Source organism: Cajanus cajan, chromosome 5, assembly GCF_000230855.2.
Source record: "Cajanus cajan strain Asha chromosome 5, NIPB_CcT2T_4, whole genome shotgun sequence".
In the NCBI taxonomy this organism is placed as follows: domain Eukaryota; kingdom Viridiplantae; phylum Streptophyta; class Magnoliopsida; order Fabales; family Fabaceae; genus Cajanus; species Cajanus cajan.
The window spans coordinates 60,945,574-60,968,625 of NC_138521.1; the positions used below are offsets into that span (position 1 = coordinate 60,945,574).

The 23,052-nt window shown below is 35.6% G+C and overlaps 3 protein-coding genes across 5 annotated transcripts; 2 read left to right on the forward strand and 1 right to left on the reverse strand.

Moving 5' to 3' along the window:
* The first annotated feature begins 400 nt into the window (after window positions 1-400).
* On the forward strand, window positions 401-1,697 carry LOC109808845 (RING/U-box superfamily protein). The gene has a single exon (XM_020371999.3). The coding sequence runs from the start codon at window positions 518-520 to the stop codon at window positions 1,481-1,483; it is 966 nt and encodes a 321-aa protein (XP_020227588.1). The 5' UTR covers window positions 401-517; the 3' UTR covers window positions 1,484-1,697.
* A 2,544-nt stretch (window positions 1,698-4,241) lies between these two features.
* On the forward strand, window positions 4,242-5,391 carry BZIP75 (basic leucine-zipper 75). Its single transcript, XM_020372901.3, has one exon. It carries the CDS (start codon window positions 4,486-4,488, stop codon window positions 5,128-5,130), a length of 645 nt encoding a protein of 214 aa, XP_020228490.1. The 5' UTR covers window positions 4,242-4,485; the 3' UTR covers window positions 5,131-5,391.
* Window positions 5,392-8,820: 3,429 nt separating this feature from the next.
* Window positions 8,821-22,625, reverse strand: LOC109808393 (serine protease SPPA, chloroplastic). Of its 3 annotated transcripts, XM_083075566.1 has the most exons (13): window positions 22,214-22,621; window positions 21,929-22,112; window positions 21,225-21,362; window positions 20,500-20,670; window positions 20,320-20,423; window positions 19,969-20,036; window positions 18,234-18,400; window positions 11,773-11,842; window positions 11,294-11,448; window positions 10,589-10,694; window positions 9,660-9,747; window positions 9,429-9,572; window positions 8,821-9,346 (listed from the first exon to the last, which is right to left on the reverse strand). In XM_083075566.1, the coding sequence occupies exons 1-13, from the start codon at window positions 22,505-22,507 to the stop codon at window positions 9,116-9,118; spliced, it is 1,920 nt and encodes a 639-aa protein (XP_082931692.1). In that variant the 5' UTR covers window positions 22,508-22,621; the 3' UTR covers window positions 8,821-9,115. The 3 variants fall into 3 exon arrangements, with proteins under 3 accessions (XP_082931692.1, XP_082931693.1, XP_082931694.1); XM_083075567.1 differs by lacking the exon at window positions 20,500-20,670 and having other exon boundaries at window positions 22,214-22,622; XM_083075568.1 differs by lacking the exons at window positions 8,821-9,346; window positions 9,429-9,572; window positions 9,660-9,747 and adding an exon at window positions 9,765-10,201 and having other exon boundaries at window positions 22,214-22,625.
* Between the last annotated feature and the right edge of the window lie 427 nt (window positions 22,626-23,052).

Here is a 23,052-nt window from a genome sequence, read left to right on the forward strand (position 1 = left end):
CCAAGAAGATAATATAATAATGATTCAACCAATAATTATGTATAAACTCAACTCTAACCACTAAGTTCATTCTACCATGGTGTGAATTTTTGAAATAAAATAATAACTTTGAATGTAAATTTTCAGACAAAATTTTACTGTAAGTTAGTTTTTTCATATGAAATTAAGTTTGTCTTTTCATAGAGATACATCCCACAGTAATTTTTTAAAAATTGTATTTAGTTTGATTAAATTTATTTTATTTATTTATTATAAATTTGAATTTTATGACCTAATTTTTTGAAATTGTGAATATTTAAAATTTGTTAGGTTTTATGAATTTTAAGAGAAAAATATGAAATAGGTGTGAAAAAGTGTTTGTGAGGCATAGAAAGGAAGGGCAGAAGTAGAACGTGTGTGCGTAAAGAGAGGGTGTGGTAAGTTCCTGGTATTGCGGACAAAGAAGAGGGGGCATTTCCGTCATTCCACATTGGAACCCGTTATAGGCTCAAACTCCACAGTTTGATTTCACACCACAATGGCCGATGTAACCACCACCTTCCTCCGCCACCTCCCCGACGACGACCAAACCCCCTCTCCCTATTGGGATTTCGACTTCGACCGCCAAAACCAGGTCAATTTCGTCATGGATCTCTTCCACCAGCGCGTCGAACAGTCCCAACTCTCCGACGACGCCGTTTTTGGCGTCATCGACCTCGCCTTCCCCTCCGCCGACGACTTCTTTATCGGACGCTCCCTCTCCGTCGGATCCGACGACGACCACGACTTCGCTCTCCAAAACGACGTCCTCGCCTTCTGCGCGCATTCCGACGACGACTACAACGAAAACGACGACGTTTCCACCATCCCCCTCTGCTGGGACGCGCTGCACTTAGACGACACCAACACCAACACCAACACCAACACCAACACCAACACCACCACCAACGCCAACAACAACAACTACGACGATTTCGAGTGGGAGGAAGTCGTGGACGAGAGAGAGGTTCTGAGCATGCTCGACGAAGCCTCCGTCTCCGTCGGAATCGAAGAGGAGATCGATTCGCAGGAAGTGAGCAATTTGGAGTGGCAGGTTTTGCTGAACGCCAACACTTTGGAAGGGGCCAATTCGGAACCCTATTTCGCTGACAACGACAACGAGGATTACGTTTACACTGCCGAGTATGAAATGATGTTCGGCCAATTCAACGACAACAACGCCTTGGTGGGGAAGCCTCCGGCTTCTGCCTCCGCCGTCAGGGACCTTCCCACGCTGGTTCTCTCCGCCGATGACGTGGCCCATGACAACGCCCTTTGCGCGGTTTGTAAGGAGGAGTTTGCCGTTGGGGAAATTGCCAAGGAGTTGCCGTGTTCGCACCGCTACCACGGGGACTGCATTGTGCCCTGGTTGGGGATCAGGAACACGTGTCCCGTTTGTCGCTTTGAGTTTCCCACTGATGATGCTGAGTATGAGCGTCGGAAGGCGCAGAGATCTCTTGTTTGATCATCATCATCATCGTCATCATAATGGGGATGGTATATTATTAGGATATTTTATCAAGTATAGATTTTTTGCCCCTCATTGAACAAATGCTTGTGATGTGCTTTTTTTATTTTATTTTATGGGAATTTGAGTTTAGGGATGTTTCCTTCGAATTGTACTTTCGGATACATCACAGAAATGAATACTTCTTCGATGGAATATGTGTTTGTTGTGATTTCTTGGTGCTCTTGTTCTTGTGGATTGCTATCTTGTGTTATTCTGAGTCATGGACATGATGGAACTCTGAAGGTTTTTTATTAGGTCCCTTAGACGGAATTTAGACTCTCATGTTTTGACTGTGTTTGCTTTCTAGTTTGATTTGAAACTACAGTTAACGTGAGATTTCGGGTAAATGTTTATATGTTTAGTTCTGTGTTACGGAATGGATTTTAAATCAACTTTAGGTACCTTTTATGTTGAATGAAAAAAATTATACTGAATTTTACTATTAGCTCCGTGGAATAAAGCATCCACTCAAACATAAGTTACTCGAACGACCATTCAAATAGATATGGTGTAAGGGTTTAGGGTCATGTTTATCCTCTCTCATGTTTCTAATGTCATGATATGGTCATGTTTAAGAGAAAGAGATCATTATGATTTTTCTTAGGACCTGTTAGTTATTTGATAAAAATTGTATGATTCTTTCTGCAACGTGATCATGTCATGAAATTTTAACATGAGGACTGAAATTCAAACTTTGACAACCTAAATGATTGGTGAATTCCATGAATAGTAATCAGGGCCGTTTCCACCGTAAAGAGGGAGTTGAGGGGCCTTTTGTTTTTTGGGGAGAATAAGGCTTGCAGATGGTGTGAAGGTTATCTAACCTGGATTGCTGGGTCTTTTTTTTTTGTTGGACCGTGTTTTCCTGGACTTGTCATTGCAGTGCTAAGGTTTGAGAACTAGAATTCAGCTTTATGGCGTCCTTTTAATGTTAAGGACACCACAGGGTGAGATTAGTATAACTATGTCTCGGGCACTTTTTGATATAATTAGCATTTTCTTTGTATCTTTCTTAATTGGATTTGTAGTTACGTACGTACTCAAATTTGGTGTAGTTGCCTGAAAATGGAATTACGAGGGAATACGAAGATTGCATTCTTGGGAGAGTTGATTAAATATGATATTTTTTACGGAAACGAAAATATTATTTTGGTTGATAGAAACGTAGGCATTCACTCCTTTTTAGGGGTAGTGTTGTTGAGTTGCTTGTTGAAGATTTATTTATGTTAAGGGGGTGCCCATTCTCTTTAATGTGGATGATTGTTGTCACGCCTACGTAAATTAATTTTAATATGTTTTGTTACTCTAATTAATTTTAATATGATTTCTCTAGTCTATTATTTGATTTACTAGAAAAGACTGATATCGTAGATATATAATGAATTCTTTTGCTATTACTGATTTGCATACTATTCTTTTTTCTTAATGCTGCACATTTGGCAGTTTTAAGCAGCTTTTTTTGCCTGGATCTGGCATATGATGTTACCATTGCTTTTATCTGATTAAAATTAAATAGAGCAATAACCAACTTATGAAGAAGCCTGGTCTGCATTAACACCACCAGAAACTTTCCTGTTCCATAAATTTGTCTTATGCCAGACGATTATTAACCTATTTGGATAGACGCACTTTCGGCTTGAGATTAATGAATTTGTTCAGTTATAGGTGTTTGATTGCAAGATGAAAAAGAAATAGTTCTAGCATCAAAAGAAAATCTGTACTTAGTTATTAATTGAGATAAAATTTATAACTTCCGGTGTTAAATGGAATCGAATTGTGAGATTGATAGAAGTTTTTGAAATATATTTATATTTGTTCCGATTGAAGCGTGTACGTAAATTAATTTCACTCAGATCAAAACGTGTTTTTATGTAAAATTAATTATGATAAGAAACAGGCTTGCGTCGCGAGTTAAAGACCCACACATGACGCTGGTAAGTTACTGATTTGAAACTTCTCACGACAATGGAATCAAAAGCTGGTAATTTACTATGGATGAGAATCCCTATGATGGGCATTATTTCTTATTAGACTTTAGATTAGCATCTCCGCTATATAAGCAATGAATAGGGAAGAAAGGACCTTTTGCAATGGCAACTGCAAATACTTTTTACTATATACGTATGAACTTTGGCACATAAATGTGACCCGTGCAAGTTAATGTCTCATTGTCATCGCCCGCCAGGAAAAAAGTGGAGGTTTATGATGGCAGAGTTCATTGAGACGCCAAAAACACCAATTATTTCATTTCCTTTTCCCATAACATCCCACATTTTATTTAATTTAAAGCGTGAAATTACTGTAAAGCGTCTTCGATTTTGGAGTATATCCTTAGATATCAGTTATTCAAATATATTCGTTGAGTTGAGTGAACTTTTCTTCAGTTTTTCGTATCCTAATTTTAGGTTGAATAAATGTAGTTAAAAGTTAACGCGCATTACCATTTATTCTTGGGTAGATTATATACTAATACCAGAAATAGAAAAAAGATTGCATATAGAGTCGCCTGGCCAGCATTTTGCTGAATTGGGTATGTGGCTACGGGTTTATATGGCATGATTTAATCTCTGGCTCTTATCCAGGTTAGAGAGTCGCTGAATTTTAGGCTTCCTACAATGTTTCAGGCATACTTGGTCAAAAAGTCAATGGCATTTCCTTTTCATCTATTAAACCACTTTACTTCTCAATTTTCTTTTTTCTCTATGTCAATTATTCCCCCACCATTATATGCAGTGTAAAGGTTATCTAACCATTATTTGTCATTAATCTTGATCATACCCTTATTCTTAACTTTCCTATTATGTAGAACTACTATGATCTACGAAACTTAACACATCTAAAAATACATGAGCTAACTTAAATGCCAAGAAACTCCTTACCTACTTGTGCTCTATCTGCATTAACTATCTAATCTATAAAACCTGTAATCCCATTAGTTCCAACTCTCCCTCACTGACATGAAAACTCGAGACATGGAAGGCAATGTAGATAATGAACTCCATGTATCACCTTATGCTTCCTTAACACAGTGCCTTCACTATCCTTCTGCAACCCAGAAACCTATCATGGCCTCAACAAACCTCCTGAACATGGAAGCTAGGGAAGGCCCTATGGATCCACCTCATAGTTTACATCATGTTCCATTTTTGTACTCCCAACTTCACCTTCCTAGCATTAACAACAACCCAATTCAATTGCCACTCCATAAATCCTCTCCAAACACATCATCAAACAGTAACAACAACAACTCTGATGAAGCAAAGGCTCTCCTTGATGACAGAAAGAAGAAGAGGATGTTCTCCAACAGAGAATCTGCTCGAAGGTCACGGATGCGAAAGAAGCAACAAATTGAAGTCCTGCAGTATCATGTGGATCATCTGCAGACATTGAACCATCAACTCTCACAAAAGATCATTTACTTGTTGGAATGTAACCAACAAATTAACCAACATAATGCTCAGCTAAAAGAGAAAGTTTCTACTCTTCAGGTAGCACTTTCTGAACTGTTAGTTCCTGCTGGAAGTGCTGAGCAACATCACCACATCCCTAATGGCTTCCTTGACGAGTCTTCAACTCGACCAATTGCAAGCTCCAGAGCGTAGCCAAATTTCATTATATGTATATGTGCTCTATCAACACTTACAGGCATGCATTTTGAGTGTTGAATCTGATGCAGACACTTTATAGCTTGAAGCTGTGGTTGGTTTCAGTGATGCAGTCATAAATCTAGTTCACAGGTAAGTATTGAACAAGTATAAGAGATAGTTAATTTCTAGCTCCCAGTTCTGGCTAATGCAGCATCAGAAAGTGTGATTTGTGGGCTTGATAAGTGGTAAATACTTAATATGACAATTTTATAATAATCGTGGTCCAATGCTATGTCTTGTAATATGATCTAGATTAGATACTCTACCATGGGCTTATCTTATATACTATACTGAATTTCTATTCAATGAATGATCCGGATCTACATTTCTTAGCTTTATACAAACTTAATATTCTTCTAACAAAAGGAGGAAAAAGATGAAATTACGCATAATATATATTATTTTGACATCCTAACAATATAAACACTTCACACCTTCATTTCATTTATTTCTCTTCTTGTTGTATTGTATCACTTTTCACATTTATTATTTTCATTTTTTATTTCTTTCTTAATCCAAGTGTGGATACCCATTAAGGTGTCTGAAAACATTTTCAAGAAATTATAGAACACCCTATAAGCATATGAAATAAATAAACTCTATTTAGTGTCCATAGATGCTAAATTCTTGGTTTTGAAATGTGAGGTTGATTTAGAGCTCAAGATGTCTTGCATTTGTATTACCTGTATTTGACCTCACTCTAGATGTCTTGCAATGTTTAATTTATATAATTAAAATTTATAAACAAATAAATATCTTTTACTGTATACATTATTTTATTATTAAAATTTATAATAAATAAATACATTTGAACATATAAAATATATTTTAAATTTTTAATGAATAATTTAAAATATGATATGAAATTATTTTTTAACTATTAACATTTTCTTTTAAAAGACTATTGAAATTCAATTCAGAGATATAGATAAAAAATGGTAGATTGAAAAAAGATATTAGAAGATCAAATATCTAGATCTAGATAAAAATAAAAAGTAATTTGACTTGATTAAGAATTTTTTTTCCAGCAAATTGTAGTAAATAGTGTATGAAATGCATAATTAAATAAAAAAGAAAAATATTACAAATAGCTAATTAAAAAATAACATGAATAAAATCTAAATTATGCTTTTTAATTTATAACATGTGAGTAATTCTTTCTCTCTACAAATTGTAGAACACACCTTACTCATTCTATTTATTTGTTTTTTAAATTGAGTTTAGACACTAATCACTCTTATCTTATTTTAATGGTTCTAGTAATTTTCAAAATTATACTTCTTAGTCATTTTTTTCCTAATTCATTTTTAGTTGACGTGAGTCACATGAAAAACACAAGTCATCTTTGAAATGACATAATTTTAATTTACTAGAAAACCTAATATCATAATTAGAAGTATAAAATTAAAACTAAAACAAAATTTTATTACCTCCATCACACGAAGATATTCATAAATACTAGAAAAATAAAGCTCACACAACAGTTGATGGTTGTTTGGCTTCTTTAGTGTGGTTATGAGTTTTTCAATTTGCCACATGGACTTTTCCGACGTGGCAGCGTCTCTTGTAGGAGCGAAGTTGTTCGCATATTGCAGCTGCGACTTTCTTCCTAGACTCGTGTTCTCTACATTGGCCATAGGAAGTTGGAATTAGAAGAGTTTTGAGAAAGAGAAGAAAGGAATAGAGGTTTAAGAAGGAAAGAAGATAATGGTTTAAAATTTTTGCGGTGGAGATAGTGATTTAGTCATAATGTTATCAACTTGATTTACCTAGGACTCGAGACCTTTTACATGACAAGAGACCACATCATATTCGAAGTATTGATCCTACACTAATAGAGAGCACATTGTCTCATCCATTTTTGGTCCCACACGCCGGCATGGAATGTCAGGTATAGTCAGATTAAGCTACATTGGTAAGCTTACTGGAATCCAATAAAAACATTGACACACGAGAGACATATTACCTTCATAAATGCACATGTTGGCTATCAAAATACAAAATGAGTTCCTATTAGATTTTTGAGGATCGTCCCAAAAATCTCGAGATTTTGATACACAAAACTTGTGTTTATAAATCTAGTTCTAAGGGTATGATGAATAGGTTTTACACTATTTGAATGTTTTAAAATTGATTGCTGCTAGGTTATTCTAGAAGAGATCTTTAGAATTAACAGTTTGCACTTACCGTGGGGCTACAATAAAAAAACATTTTTCAATGTCCAAAGGTTCTTTGTTTTTCCTTAAATTATGTGGACAGAGCACAATGGTGGGGGACAATAATTCCATACAAAACCATCAATGAGGAGTTGTTATCTATGGTAAATGACTTTAAGAAATTAAATGTGCAAGAAAGGAGAGAGAGAGGAGGAAATGTAGAGGGAGAACTAAGAGATAAGTAGAAAGCTGATGAGATATAAGAGAGGATGCAGGCGAATTTGAAAATGGTGGAAGGATAAATGGTGATGGAACCACCATTAGATTACTAGCCTTTCTCAATGTCAATGGAGGTGAAACTTGTTCCTCCTCACTTGGGTGAGGATAATAGAAAGGTGGAACATTGGATCCTTTTGAATGCTCCTAGATGATACATTTTTCAAAATGTGAATAATGTAAATATGTTTTCTTTTCCTCTTGTAACTGATCAATAGATTGGGTTAGAGAAGTTTAAATAGTACAAGTTTCATAGAATGTTCTATCATGACATGGAAAAATATTTTGATCTTACCAAATAAATTGAGTGACTAATAAAGAGAGACATTTTTGAAGTTTCAGAAAGGGAGGAGTTCTAGTTACAAAAGTGCTAGGGAGAAGAGGAAGAATGAACAAGGTGACATTAATCCGAAGCAATATCATCCTCTTTATTGGCAAATTACTCAAGAAGGAAAACCTACCCTTATAAGCGACATTGAAAAAAGTGCATTTAAAACAAGTCTGCATCTATAGATAATCTTCATCGACCAATCCACAATAATTGTCATCGTGTCAACATTAACCTTACATTAAGATTTCTTAACAATTGTTTACTATAATCTACTCAAGTCACATAAAAAATACAAGTTATCATACTTTAAGTGACAAGCTTTTAAATACCAAAAAACCTAATATTATGATTAGCAGTTTAAAACTAAAACCAAAACAAAACCCTAGTTCTTTCATTATATGAAGGTATTCATTAATACCATAGATGTAAGACTTACATTTGTGAGGCCTCAAAACAAGGCATATCTTCTTGTAAGGATAACGTTGTTCACATAATGCAATTGCAACTTTCTTTTTGAACTCGCCTTGAGTCCTCTAAGTTGACCATGGAAAGTTAGAATTAGAAAGGTATTGAGAAAAATAAGAAGACGACAAAATGTTTAAGAAGGAAAAGAAAGAATGGTTTGAAATTTTTGTGGTGGCTCTTATTTGTTATGCATTTTGAGATTTTCATTAAATGTTGCACAATTACTACATATTGCATGCTCTAATTGCATTTGTCTCACCATGATTATTAGATTAATTTTATAAAATTACTAGTTTCTTTCACTAATTTATTAACTTTTCTTAATTTATGCAAAAATATGTTGAACAACACTTATTATAAAATAGAGAAAGTATATAATTACACTAATCTTTAAGCTAATTAATAATGACTCTACCATACTTTAAATATAAAGCATCAATATTTTACCTATAAAAAATCTGTGTTAAAAAATTAAACTGACTATAATAAAATCAATCTACTAAATCATGTTTTGTTTCTTATCCACAAAACTCAAATGCTCCTTTGCTTAAAAATTTTGAACCTTATTTCCCTTGTACTAACATTAGTATTAACAATGACAAGGGTAAGAAATTGTCACGATTACCACAATTTAATTTTTTTCAGTCGTATTTTTTTTTTCATTATCAAAACCCAAAAGTCTCAACGAGTTTAGACCTCATATTATAAACAACTAGAGGGAACTAAGATAATCTTTAATTAATGTCAAAATGGGGTTGGCGTGTGGATTTCCTTCCAATTTCTCAAACATGATCCCATCCATTCGTGCTTGGACTCCATGGGAAACTGTCAGGTCCTGTAATAATTCCTTTAAAGTTGTGTCTACTCCAACGAGAGAATTACCTAGACCACTTAAAATCTCGGGCAGAGTAGGGCTGGGTCTCGAGAGCTCCACAATAGTAACCTGCCATTGCTCAAGCACAATAAGCAAACTCTACTTGAAGCATAAAGCTAAAGCCACAAAATAAAGGTATCATCAAACCAACCTGTCTGTCTTGAGGTATATTGGCCTTCAATTTTGCAATGGCAACAGCTCGAGAAAGACCACCAATAGCATCAATCAAACCATGAGAAGCTGCGTCCTTACCAGTCCAAACCCTTCCCTGTGCAACCTCTTCCATCTTGTCTACCTAGTGACCCAATAGTACCTATAACTTATAAATACAAAGAGGATGAACATAAAACATGCAAAATAGCTTGATAAACTTGAAACATACACTCATTGATCGAGAAACGGCAGCCTTGTCTCGAAATTGTTTATAAGCATGTTGCACAGACTTGGAAAATAGCTCTGCTTCATCTGGTCTGTAGCAGAGAGAGAAAGAGAGAGAGGGAGAATTATTATATCTGTCTGCCCCAGAAATCAAATACTGATACAAAGATTAGTACGAACCCTGAAATCAATCAAAGCTCAAAAGTAAAAGATTAAAGCATAAATGATAGCAAAAGCAAGGTACTAATGACATAGAAGCTATATAAAAATAAAACCTAGATTAAAATCACCACCAGCATCAGTAAAATTATATCCCTATACTGCAAACAACCCTGGGCCTGTTTAAGATGATCTTTAGTGCCCAGAGGATAAAGGCAGCAAAAATATTCCTGTGTATTTCCCTTCCTTTTCCACAATCCACTTGCAAAGATTAAAAAACTTCCAACCAGGGGCATAACTGCATTGATGACAACGCAGGCAGGTGCAAGTCATTGCTCTGGTTCTGCTTTTGCTTTTAGGGATACCTTGATCCTCTTTTTAGGGATCCTGAAAGGGGAACCGTGTAATTGATACCTGTATGGCTGTATCAACTGATACATTTGGAATCCAAGCCACGTTTTATGCATTGTCACTCACACTCAACTACTTGATTAAGGAAGTTTCCTAACAACTGAATTTGAAGAACTTGAGATGTCTTGAACCCAAGACAGTTAAATGAATAGATTTGAGCAGGATTCAAATACTGACATCAAAATGGAATTTCATTATCAACTTATTCTACTGGACTGGAGACTATTTAGAAAGCAACATTTAAGTCTTTAATTCTCGAACAAAGTGCCTGACAGTTAGATTGCAGATGGCACAGTGTACTGGTTAATATTCTCTCCAGCTCCACTAGAAACTTTATAATTGAACATGAACAAATTTTATTACCTAAAAGAACGCTGTTCAGCTGCACGGAGCTCAGCATATCTACCCCTCGATATAATTTCTTTGTTGAAGCCAATCTTCTCATAAAGTTTCCCAAGGTTAAATTTTCCTAAAAAAATACATGTTACACCATCAAATTAATAGATTACAAAACCCAAGGACAATATCTGGAGCACTGATTGTTTCTGAAATTAAAATGTCTTCGTTCATTATTTCAGATCTCAAATGAATACATACTTTTTAGCTAAATTTTTTGCATTTAATTACCCTGCAAATAATGTTTCAAACTGCTATATTTTTCTTCATCAAAAAATGCTATATTATATATTACTGTATGGACTCGAAATTCACAGTATGCCATATTATATTCCTGCGCATGGAGTTAACAGAAATCAGCAATCTGTAAATTCATACATATCTACTCTTCTATTCAAGTTGATTAAAAACAAGTTGATTAGATCTGGAGAAATTTCAATAAAGGGGAAGATACCTACAAACCACAACAGTCAGTTAGGACATCTAGCTCTAAACCAAAGTTTCCTAAATTGAACAAATACCAATTAGGTTTCAACACAGATGGGACCATCTGTTTCAAACATACAAGCATAATGTCAGTTAGTAATAAATCTTAAAATTTATATTATTAATTTCAGTTAAATTATTATCCATTCATTCCCTTTGTTCTCCTACTGAAACACCCAAATTCACCTGTGACCACTCCAATTGAACCAGTTAAGGTAAGACTTTCTGCAACAATAGCTCCTGCCCCCATTGCCATGTAGTACCCTCCACTTGCTGCCACATCAGACATTGAAGCAATGACGGGTTTTGAGGCAGCCAAAAGCCTGATTTCTCTCCACATCCTGCAGATCATGACAACAAAATTTTATTAATTAAACAAGCAAGTTCACCAAAATACTTGCACTTAGCATCATAATTTCATGACAAAGATGACATATGAATTTCAATTTAACTAGATTATTAAATCTTTATTAACTCCTCTAAAATCTAAGAGTAGCATCAGAAAGAAGTTCTAGAGAAAAAATCAAAGTAGTACAAGTTCTTTGCAAAGTATTATTGCCATGGTGTAGATCTTTCCTAAATGTATCCACAATCCAACACACAATTTCTTGCATGTCATTTTAAAAGAGTGAATTTTGAACAGTGGGGAAATAACCAGCACTTACAAATCGGAAGCAAGAGCATCACCTCCTGGACTGTCAATTCGGATAATAGCTGCCTTATATTTATTTGACTCTGAGGATAAAAAGAAAGCTCAGTGTGGCCAGTACACAAACCAATACATATAAAATAACCAAAGAATAAAGCATAATAACATTGTCAAAAGGTTTCAGGTTTGGCATAGATGGACAGTGATAGCCAATGTTATCAGTGTTATTGTTGTTAGCTACCTAATTAGTCAACACGAGAAGCAAGACTTGTCTAGGACTAAAAGGAAGACGCAAGGGCCTACTTGGCTGACCAACTTCATTTTTTTTAATTTAAGAATTTCCCTTCTGGGAGATGTCTAAGAAGGTTAGGAAGGTTGCTAAAACAATCTTGGGTAAATCAAAAGGTTATAGACCAAGAGATAAGGAACCTTGGTGGTGGAATGACAATGTTCAGGAAAAGGCAAGAAACAAAAATGAGTGCTTTAAGGCCTAACACAGGAATGCTGAAAGTTAGACAAGGTATCAAAAGGATAGAAATGAGACCAGGAAAATTGTGAGGCACAAACCAAAGCTTTTGAAGAGTTTTACCAAGATTTTGGGACAAAGAATAAAGAATGAAAGATATACATTCTTTCCAAAAATAGGGAAAGAAGATCAATATATTTGGACCTATTGAGAAGTCTCACATCGCCTGCCTCAATTTTTTTGGTGCAATTTATATATTTGTTGGACAACTTCGCTTAATGTCGATTGGTTTTAAGATGAAATCTAACATGATATCAGAGCTTAGAGCCCATCTTCTTGGTTTGCCTATTTTGGTAGGCATCGCCTAGTTCAACAGGCATCTGTGGAAGGGGTGTTAGGAAGTCCCACATCGTCTGCCTCAATTCTCTGAGTGCGGTTTATATATCTATTTATTGGAGTATAGTTTTACTCCTTACTTATATATGTAGAATAGTAATGTAGATAATTTTTTATCTCCTTTACTGTCACATTTATTGCTTTTATTATAGACCAACATAGGTTGGCTCTATATAAACCTATCTTGTATTCTTTGTGCGGTTAGTGAAAACATATTTTTGCTTATTGAAACATTCTCTCATCTTCTCTCTTCCGCTCTCTCTCTCTCTCACACATAATTCTATTATGGTATCATAGAGCTCCTCGATCCTCTTCCCCTTCTCTCTTTTTTGTTCATCTCGACAATCTTGTCATGGCTGAATCCATTCCACTGGCGGCTTCCTCTCCACCACCACCGCCTCCTCCACCTATCAACGCTACACCAATCAATACCGTTCCTTCAAAGAACCCTCCCACTAATTCCTATCCGTCTCTTACCTTTTCCCACACCATATCAGAAAAACTGGACACCAAGAATTATCTTCTTTGGTGCCAGTAGGTCGAATCGGTAATCAAAGGCCACTGACTCCATTTTCTTGTTAACCCGCAAATTCCCCAGAAGTTTCTCTCTAACACTGATCGTGATACTGGCCAGATTTTTGAATCCTATCTTGCCTGGGAACAACAAGATCAACTACTGTTGTCTTGGCTGCAATCTTCCATGTCTAAATACATGCTCACTCGGGTTATAGGTTGCAAGATATCCTTTCAACTTTGGGACAAAATACATTCCTACTTTCATTCTCACATGAATGCCAAAGCCCGTCAACTTCGCAATGAACTACGCAGTACTAATCTTGAAAATCAAACCATTTTAGACTATGTTCTCCGAATTCAAACCCTTGTTGATGCTCTCACAGCCATTGGTGACTCAATTTCTGCGAGAGTATCTTGACATCATTCTTGAAGGCTTACTGGAAGAATATGAATCAACCGTGTCACTCATCAATAGTCTTTTTGACATGCTTTCCATAGACGAAGTCGAGACCTTGCTTCTTGGCCATGAATCTTGTCTTGACAAATTCAAGAAGAAAACTGCTGCATCTATCAATGTCACTACAACCAACCTTGAACCCAATCCATCCTTATCACACCCACAAGCAAATCTTGCTCATCAAGAACCTCGATCTCAATTTGCTCAACATCTTGGGGGTCGCACAAGATTTCATGGTGGTCGTTTTCCTAATCGTGCAGGTTGCGGACGAGGCAGATTCGCTGGATTTCAATGCCAGGTCTGCCATTGCTATGGACATGTTGCTTCTTCTTGCTACTACAAATTTGATGAGACCTTTGTCCCATCCTCCCCACTGAACGCACCCATGTTCCCCTCTACCAACCAAAATGTAGATGCGGGTTCCCGGTACAACAATCAAACCGCTCCGGCTCAATACTTCCCAACACCCTCACAACAACCCTCTCACCCTCCACCCCACCAAAACAGAATTCTCGGGCAACAATACTTGGTATCCAGACTCTGGTGCTTCAAATCATGTAACCAATGTCTCTCAAAATATTCAACAGTTTACCCCTTTTGAAGGACTAGATCAAATCCATATTAGTAATGGACAGGGTCTTCATATTAATTCCACAGGCGTTACTACATTTCCCTCCCCAACAAATCCTAAGTTTCATTTTACTCTAAACAATCCACTTTTTGTTCCCCCAATTACCAAAACTCTAATCAGTGTTACTCAATTTTTCAAAGATAATTCACCCTTCCATTTGCTTGGTAAAATCACAAGATACTAACGAAACCCTACTCCAAGGCTCGGTTGGTCCCGATGGTCTGTATCAATTTCCTGCTTTACTCCCCATCACCAGCACACAACCTATCCAACCCTTTAAAATTGCCAAATCTCCTTCAGTTAATACAGCAAGCAAGAAATTTGTTTCTTTTGCCACTTGGCATTCTAGATTAGGTCATCCAAATGCTGATGTAATGAAACTTATTTTCCAGAACTTCAATATTCAATTTGTGAACAATATTGAATCAGATTTTTGTGCTTCTTGTGTTGTCTTGGCAAATCTCATAGATTACCCTCAAATCTGTCCAAAACTGTTTACACCACACCTTTTGAATTAATTTTCAGTAATTTATGGGGGCCCTACACCAGCCATGTCTACGTGTGGCTATCATATCTTACCTTTGTTGATGATGTTCACACACGCTTTACATGGATCTATCTTCCCTAAACCCTAGACCCTAGACCCTGGACCCTGGACCCTGGACCCTGGACCCTGGACCCTGGACCCTGGACCAAACATGTCTTCTGAATCCTCTAACCCACAAGTCGTTGCCACAAGTACCTCTCCATCCAATTTATCCATCCCCACATCCCCTGTCCCTGAATCCGATACATCTCCATTCATTCATCCTCACAATGTTTCACCCTATGACAACAAGAGCTAAAGATGGCATAGTCAAACCACGTCTACAACCCACACTTCTATTAACCCATACTGAACCCAAAACAACCAAACAAGCCTTATCTGATTCCACTTATATACTATTCTAGCGGCGGCGGCAGCGAAGAAAAAACCCTAAAAAAAATAGGAAAAAAATTGCCGGAAGGAGACACGACAAGGTGGGTAGCTGGAAAACGGAATGAGACACGTTCTCCGGGCACCGATGAACAGTGGGTCCACCGGGAGGTCAAGGATTAGGCTCTAGAATAGTATATAAGTGGAAAGCAACCCTCACCGTGCCATGGCCTCTGCTACGTGTGAGCTTATTTGGCTCAAACAGTTGCTTAAAGAACTGAGATTTGGCGAAATTACACAGATGACTCTCATATGTGATAACCAAGCTACCCTTCATATTGCCTCAAATCCAGTATTTCACGAGAGGACCAAACACATTGAGATAGATTGTCACTTCATTCGTGAGAAGATTTTATCTGGGGACATTACTACTCAGTTTGTTAACTCTACTGATCAGTTGGCAGATGTCTTCACCAAATCATTACGGGGTCCTAGGATTGATTATATTTGTAACAAGCTTGGTGCATATGATCTATATACACCAGCTTGAGGGGGAGTGTTAGATATAATTTTATCTTATAGTTTTTATCTTATAGTTTTTATCTTATGGGCCTAGGCCCACTACTTTGTATTTAAACACATCTTGTGCTTTGCAATACACAAGGAATATGTTCTCTCCATTCACCATTACTCTCAACACATACAAAATACAATGCCCTACTTAGTACTAGCACATGGTCTCTGATTCATCTACCACCACATAGAACTGCCATAGGCCGTAAATGGGTCTTTTGTGTCAAAGAAAATCCTAATGGCACTGTCCAAAAGTACAAAGCTCACCTCGTTGCTAAGGGTTTTAATCAACAATTTGGATTTGACTATAATGAAACCTTCTCACTGTCATCAAACCTGTCACTGTTCGGCTTATCCTTACTCTTGCCCTAATTCATCATTGGCCTATTCAACAACTAGATGTCAATAATGCCTTTTTAAATGGCTCACTTGAAGAGGAAGTGTATATGACTCAACCCCCAGGATTTGAAGCTTTTGATAGAAACCTAGTCTGCAAACTTCACAAACAAGCACCTTGTGCTTGGTTTGAGAAGTTAAAATCAACCCTAATGCAGTTTAACTTCCAAGCAAGCAAGTGTGATCCGTCTTTGTTTGTATACTCAAACGCCAACAATGTCATCTACATCTTGGTATATGTAAATGACATTATCTTCATCGACAATAATTCAACCCTTCTTCATACACTTGTTTCTCAACTTCACTTAGCCTTTTCCCTTAAAGAACTTGGTGATCTTGATTACTTCGTTGGCATTGAAGTAAAAACTCAATCTGATGGCTCCCTCGTCCTAACTCAAAGCAAATATATCAGGGATCTCTTAAACCGCATGGATATGGAAGCTTCAAAACCCATTTCTTCTCCAATGATTAGTGGCTGCAAACTTTCAAAAGCTAGCTCTGAAGATTTCCTAGATACGTCTCTCTACCGTTCAGTAGTTGGCGCATTACAATATGCCACCATAACAAGACCCGAAATTAGCTTCTCAGTAAACAAGGTCTGTCAATTTATGTCCCATTCTCTTGCACATCACTGGTCCGCTGTTAACGTATCCTTCGCTATGCAAAGGGCACTACCTCTTGGGGTCTCCACCTGCAACCAGCTCCTTCCAACTCCCCTCTCTCCATTCATGCCTGCTGTGATGCAGACTGGGCATATGATCCTGATGATAGGAGATCTACATCAAGTGCTTCGATCTTTCTTGGACCAAATCTTGTGTCTTGGTGGTCCAAAAAGCAAACTGTTGTTGCTCGTTCTAGTACTGAAGCAGAATATAGAAGTCTTGCTCTTGCAACAGCTGAAGTTACTTGGATACAAATCTTACTCTCTGAACTTAAAGTTCGTCATTCAACTTCAATCATTTTTTTGTGACAACTTGAGCACTATGACCCTAGCTCACAACCCTGTTCTTCATGCGCACACCAAGCATATGGAATTAGATCTTTTCTTTGTTCGAGAAAAGGTAGCTGCCAAGCATCTTCAAGTAGTCCATGTTCACGCCATCGATCAATGTGCCAATGTTCTTACAAAAGCTCTATCTCCCTCGCGGTTTTGTGTTCTTCGATCCAAGCTCCAAGTAGTCGAGTCTCCTCATCCTACTTGAGCTTGCGAGGGATATTGGAGTATAGTTTTACTCCTTACTTATATATGTAGAATAGTAATGCAGATAATTTTTTTATCTCTTTCTTTACTGTCACATTTATTGCTTTTATTATAGACCAACATAGGTTGGCTCTATATAATCCTATCTTGTATTCTTTGTGCAGTTAGTGAAAACATATTTTTGCTTATTGAAACATTCTCTCATCTTCTCTCTTCCACTCTCTCTCTCTCTCTCACACACACAATTCTATTACTATTGAACAACTTTGCTTAATGTCAATTGGTTTTAAGATGAAATCTAACAGGACCAAGAAAAATGTATTAAAGATGAAGGAAAAGTTTTGGTTATAGATCAACTAATCAAGATATCAAAGAGATGGAAGAACTATTTTCTTTTCAAGTTTTTCACATGATGGACAAGGATTGGCTAGTAATATGGAAGGACTAAAATCCAAGAAGAATAAAATTTGGAATGATATATATACAAAGAAATATTGGTATTAAGGAAGAAAATGACACGAAATTAGTTTAGGTGGTTTGGACATGTACAAGGCCACTGGAGGCAACATTGAATAGAGTAGATCACATAATTTAAAGCCATGTGAGAAAGGGATAAGGAGACCATGATAGATATTGAACGAAATTATTAATCCCCAAAATTTTTGCTAAATCTAAAACATGTTTTATGTGTTCTTCAAATTTGAATTTGGTTTTTAACTGAGTCCAATGACATTATTGCTGATGCAGTTCATTGCTTCGCATGTTATAGTGACATGACAATAGTGAATAATGTAACTCTAATCAAACCAAGACAACTATGATTTAATAGAACTAACAAAAACTGTCATACTTGATGTAAATAGCCCTGTAACATTCCCCTAAATATGTGCCGACTCAAAGAAGGTAACTTTATAAGCTCAAGTACCTCTAACCCTGCGTATCTTCTCAATGAACTTCTCTCCAATGATACCTGAGCTACGGGAACTTAATGGACTCTCGATACGACGAATACTCCCTGAAGCTCGGATGATGGCTATTAAATCTTTACCACCTGATAGTCCAAGAGTTGATTTCCTGACTCCAGAGTATTTTCTGCATTCAAGGAAAGAAGATATCAGCATATGGTTAATGTGATTTATTTGGTATATTTTAATTTATCAAAAAAAAAAGAAGGATTTATTCACAATTTCACATTATAAACTTGTTGCTTGACAAGAAGCCATATAGCAAGTCATATACGATAATAATATAGGTCCCTCTATACTGGATATTTTCATTTTAGTCTCTGTTATATAAGCAGAACCAGGTCTGATTTCCACCCTCTGTTAACCAGGTTATCACTTAACAAGGAACCCTGACATCAGGAACTAAAAAAAAATAATGACAAAAAAAAATTAAGAAAAAAAGCATATTTTATATGGATTAAAAACAATTATCTAAGCATAAATTCTATTCATAATAGGTTGGTCAGCTTAAATTGTTAATTAAATAGTTAAAAGTGTTCTAGATTTCTAGTCAATTCCCAAATCTGCTCCATGTCGGGTTTTATTCACAGGTATGAGTAACTTTATCATCCTTAATGGGTCAGATATGGTGTTGTAATTCCCAAACTTCAAGCCATTTCCTTTAAGTTTTTTTCCACAGCCATATTCTTCATGTTCTTGTGAGAGAAATAAGAGGGCATACTCCTTTATTTATCATTGAAAAGAAATTGGCTTAAAGACAACACAGTAGAAGATTTAGTTTTTATACACAAATCTCCATCTCATCTCAAAGAATAGTTATAATGAGCATAACTGCATAACAAAAATGTGGGATATTGAAGATGATCAGGATCCATTTGAATTGATTGGTATTCTTGAAGTTAACTAGTCTTTTTCTTTATGAACTATATTCAGAGGTAGTTCTTGTTAGTGATGATGGGCAAGGAAATAATGAGATTGGCATTATTAGAATGTGATTTTTTGCAACCATGCTTAGATTTAAGATCTTGTGATGTTGAACAATTTCAGTATTGTAGTTTCTTATTATTGATCTAGTTCTATATCATTAAGATTTGAGTCATTTGACAAAATTTTCTTATTGTGATATGTTTTGTCATTAAGTTATGTTCAAACAATTTAATCACCTTTTGTTATATGTAGTGCTGAAGTTCATGTCTTTATATTTTCTTATTCATTTTAAGCTATTTTTTATTTTGTATGCAACTTTTGTCGTATTTTTATTTATTTATTTAAATTTGTATTGTTTAAAAAATGACACATCCCATACTCATATATGTATACAGTATCCATACCTTGTAAGGTTGCAGTGTAGGCCACAAGTCATGAAAGGTTATGTCCATATGGGTGGAAGTCATTATCTCTAAAAACAACACAATAGAAATTCTAATTCTAATTCATAAATAATTATTTTCATGGGCAAAAATTTACGTAATATTCTTTGCTTATGGAAATTATTACAGCCATCAAACAATAATATAAATTTCTGAAAAAGAAAATGTAGAGGAGGAACAAAAATTTTAAGAGACAGAATGAATTTTATTAGACTAAGGATTTGTAGAGATATTTAAAGTGAACTTCTTTCTATTGAATAATAAATGTCATAATACAATGTAAACCATATTAAATTTTTTGAGGCTATAGAAGAATCTTTTTTACCTGTAATTAACCATAGGCAGATTTTTATTTGTTTTCACTTGAAGTCTCTCCTTCAACCTAGTGATAACCTGCAAAACATTTAATGTTTCTTATTCTTTTTAGTCCCCTTTGCTTGTATCCTTCAAAACATTTTATTAACCAATGTTAATTATCAATACATATGAATGAAGTAGGTTCCACAAGCTAATTGAATGAAGCAAATAAAAACACTTTCCCAGAATGTTTCAAAATATATATCACCACTAGCCACTAGATGAGATTCTTTCATACTCTCTGATATATTAACCATGCCAAGAGACACCTTGACTCGAGCAAATAATCGTTCATATAACACCAGAGTATATCATGTACCTCATCGTCATACATTATGTCTGATATGAAGCCATCTTCTTTAAGCCTCTCTACTTGATAAACACCTTCATTTATGAAATTCTCAATATCTTCTCTTTTCTTTCCTGTATAAAATTTGAAGATGCCCAGAAGTTAATTTATTGATTCCAGATTTGAGTAGGTCTTTAAATACACTTGCACCTCTAGCAGAAGAGACTTTGTCCAACCAATTTGTATAGATGTTATCAAGCAATGAAGTCAGCATCTCATGATGATCTTCAGACATGGTTCTACGGGTTAGTTGATCTCCTACACTTTTGTATTTGCCAATCCTTTCCAATTGTGGTTCAATTCCAATATTCTCCAAAACACCTAGGAGAATTAATAATGACATAAAAAATTTAGTTTTGGGCTCGGTATAGTCATCAAAGAACTTAAGGATCTATATGATTTGAAAAAATATTTTTTATTTTTACTTTTAATTATTAATGTTGCCTTATTTTCACTTTATTTCCAGTTTTTCAGGATTTGTAAGAAACTGTAAAAATATTTTTATTTTATTTTAACTATTTATAATACAAATCTTTGAAAACAAAAAATAAAATTAAAACAAGGTGCACTTTTGTAATTAAAAGTGAAAACAAAAAATAAACACAGAAGAAAAAAAATCGCTTGAAGTAAACATGCCCTAAATTTATAAGGATTTAGCAATAAATCCCCTACATGCATCTACAAGATGGACAGGAGGATACAAAACATTTTTTTCATAATGTATAAAACATGAACTGATGCCATAACAAGTACATACATCTTGAAATAAACATGCCAAAGTTCTATAACTTTATTTATTAATTTAGCAAGGTGCGCACTGCTAAAAGGTGAACCTTTTCCCAAAAAAAATGCAAGGAAAAACAGAATCAGCTTACCTCTGACGAATTGGGCTTGAACAGTCAATCCAAACAAAGAAAAATAAGCACTTGGAGGGGCATATATCTCTTCACAGGCACATGCAATATAGTATTCTTTTTCTCGACATGAAGGGACGTAAGCCACAATAAATTTCCCTACAACACGAGCATCATTATTATCAACTATCAAAACTGTTCATAAGTAGCAAAGATAATAACTAAAAAAATCAAAATATTAGATGATTCATAACATTTTATATATTTAGCATCACAGTTCACTATATTTAGGGGGCCTTTGAAAGAGCTTATAGTGGGTATAATTAGGGTTTGTTCGGGTAAACTTCTTTAGAAGTAATACTTCTATAAGAGAAAAATAGAAATGAAAAATGAAATAATTTGTACGCTTTTGCTTATGGAGAAGTTTACCAAAAGAAACACTTAAGCTTATAAAAATAGCTTGAGTTATGACTATCATATGTTCTTCTTAACTTACTTCAACAAGCTTCTTGGCCTAATTTATCAACATAAGCTCTAGTCAGCTTAGTCCAATAAAATTCAAGGTCAAATTTATATCATAAGTTCTCACGTCCTAAGAGCTTATAAAATAAGCACTTAAGTTGTTAACCCAAACTGTTTCCTAATGTATACAGTTGCATCATAGTCTGAGAAAGTCACATACATATTTTTCTTTTCCCATCAGAAGTGCAATTTGATTGACGTACCTGATTTTCTGAAATTCAAGATGTGCCTTCGAATTTCTTCGACCTTGGCCCAACCGCAGTTTAAAATATCAATGTGAAGATAGATGGCGGAAATTCGAGGATCATAAGCCGCCTTCAAGAAATTATCACAAATTTGAGGCAGAGATAATCCCGGAGAGAATCTAGTCTTGAGCTGATCCGAAATCTAACGAAACATAATAGCGAAGAAGTAGTAAAGCACATAGCAATAGCGTGCGTGAGCGAAAAGTTAGAAGTGCGAAGCGAGGATGAGAGAGAAGGAGAAACCTGGCCGCGCAACTTGACAGTGAAGACGGTGCCGTATCGGAGACGCTCCCAGGGCCAGGCTGTTAGCATCTTGAGCTTGACGATACTTTTTTTCCATCCTGTGATAGGGTTGAAATCAAAGTCTCCAGTGGGGTAATGCTCGTGGCCGCCACCGACTAGGCCTTGATTGGGGGCGGAAGAAGAATAACCATGACATTGGAATTGAGAGCGAGAGAGAGTAGTTGCAGATAATGATGCGGTGTAGGTGAAGCTGTAGCGTAAGCGGTGAATAGCAGCAATGCGAGTGCGTGACATTTCCGTCACTTTGCCGTTTCACAACGCCACAATGTGGGAGGGGAAAGGAACCAAGCAAATTTGCCTATGTCTCAGCGAGTTGGGCTACGATTTCATGATACCCGTTCCGTAACTAAAACTCATCTCATAATTATGCAAAGTGTTTGATTGTAATTTTTCATAATCTTAGACTTTTAAGAAAAAATTGAATGGCCAACTTAATTATTAAAATTACAGGAAGATTTAGATTTTAAACTACGAAAGTATATTTAATCCTTCAAAAAGCCAATAGATTAACAAAGAGTATAATGTGTTTAATTAATTATAATTATCATAAAAATAAAAATCAATTAAATAAGATACATTTTCATGTTTTAAAGGGAATAAAAATTATCTTGATTATCAAAATTGAAATCAACCTTTAAACACATAAGTTGATCCATTAATCATCATTTTGGTGAATCACAATTCTTCAAACCTTTCTTTTATTGATTTTTCTCTATTTAAATTTTTTTATTTCCTCATAATCGTTTTTATCTTAAACATCATTATTCTTTTTCCAATCA

Excerpts from the sequence above, each read along its gene's own strand:
- BZIP75 (XM_020372901.3), top strand. The coding sequence starts at position 4,486 with ATGAAAACTCGAGACATGGAAGGCAATGTAGATAATGAACTCCATGTA.
- LOC109808845 (XM_020371999.3), top strand. The coding sequence starts at position 518 with ATGGCCGATGTAACCACCACCTTCCTCCGCCACCTCCCCGACGACGAC.
- LOC109808393 (XM_083075566.1), bottom strand. The coding sequence starts at position 22,507 with ATGTCACGCACTCGCATTGCTGCTATTCACCGCTTACGCTACAGCTTC. Across the intron at positions 9,748-10,588 it reads GCTGAACAGCGTTCTTTTAG|ACCAGATGAAGCAGAGCTAT; the intron begins GTAATAAAATTT and ends TCTCTGCTACAG. Across the intron at positions 9,347-9,428 it reads ATATACCTCAAGACAGACAG|GTTACTATTGTGGAGCTCTC; the intron begins GTTGGTTTGATG and ends GAGCAATGGCAG.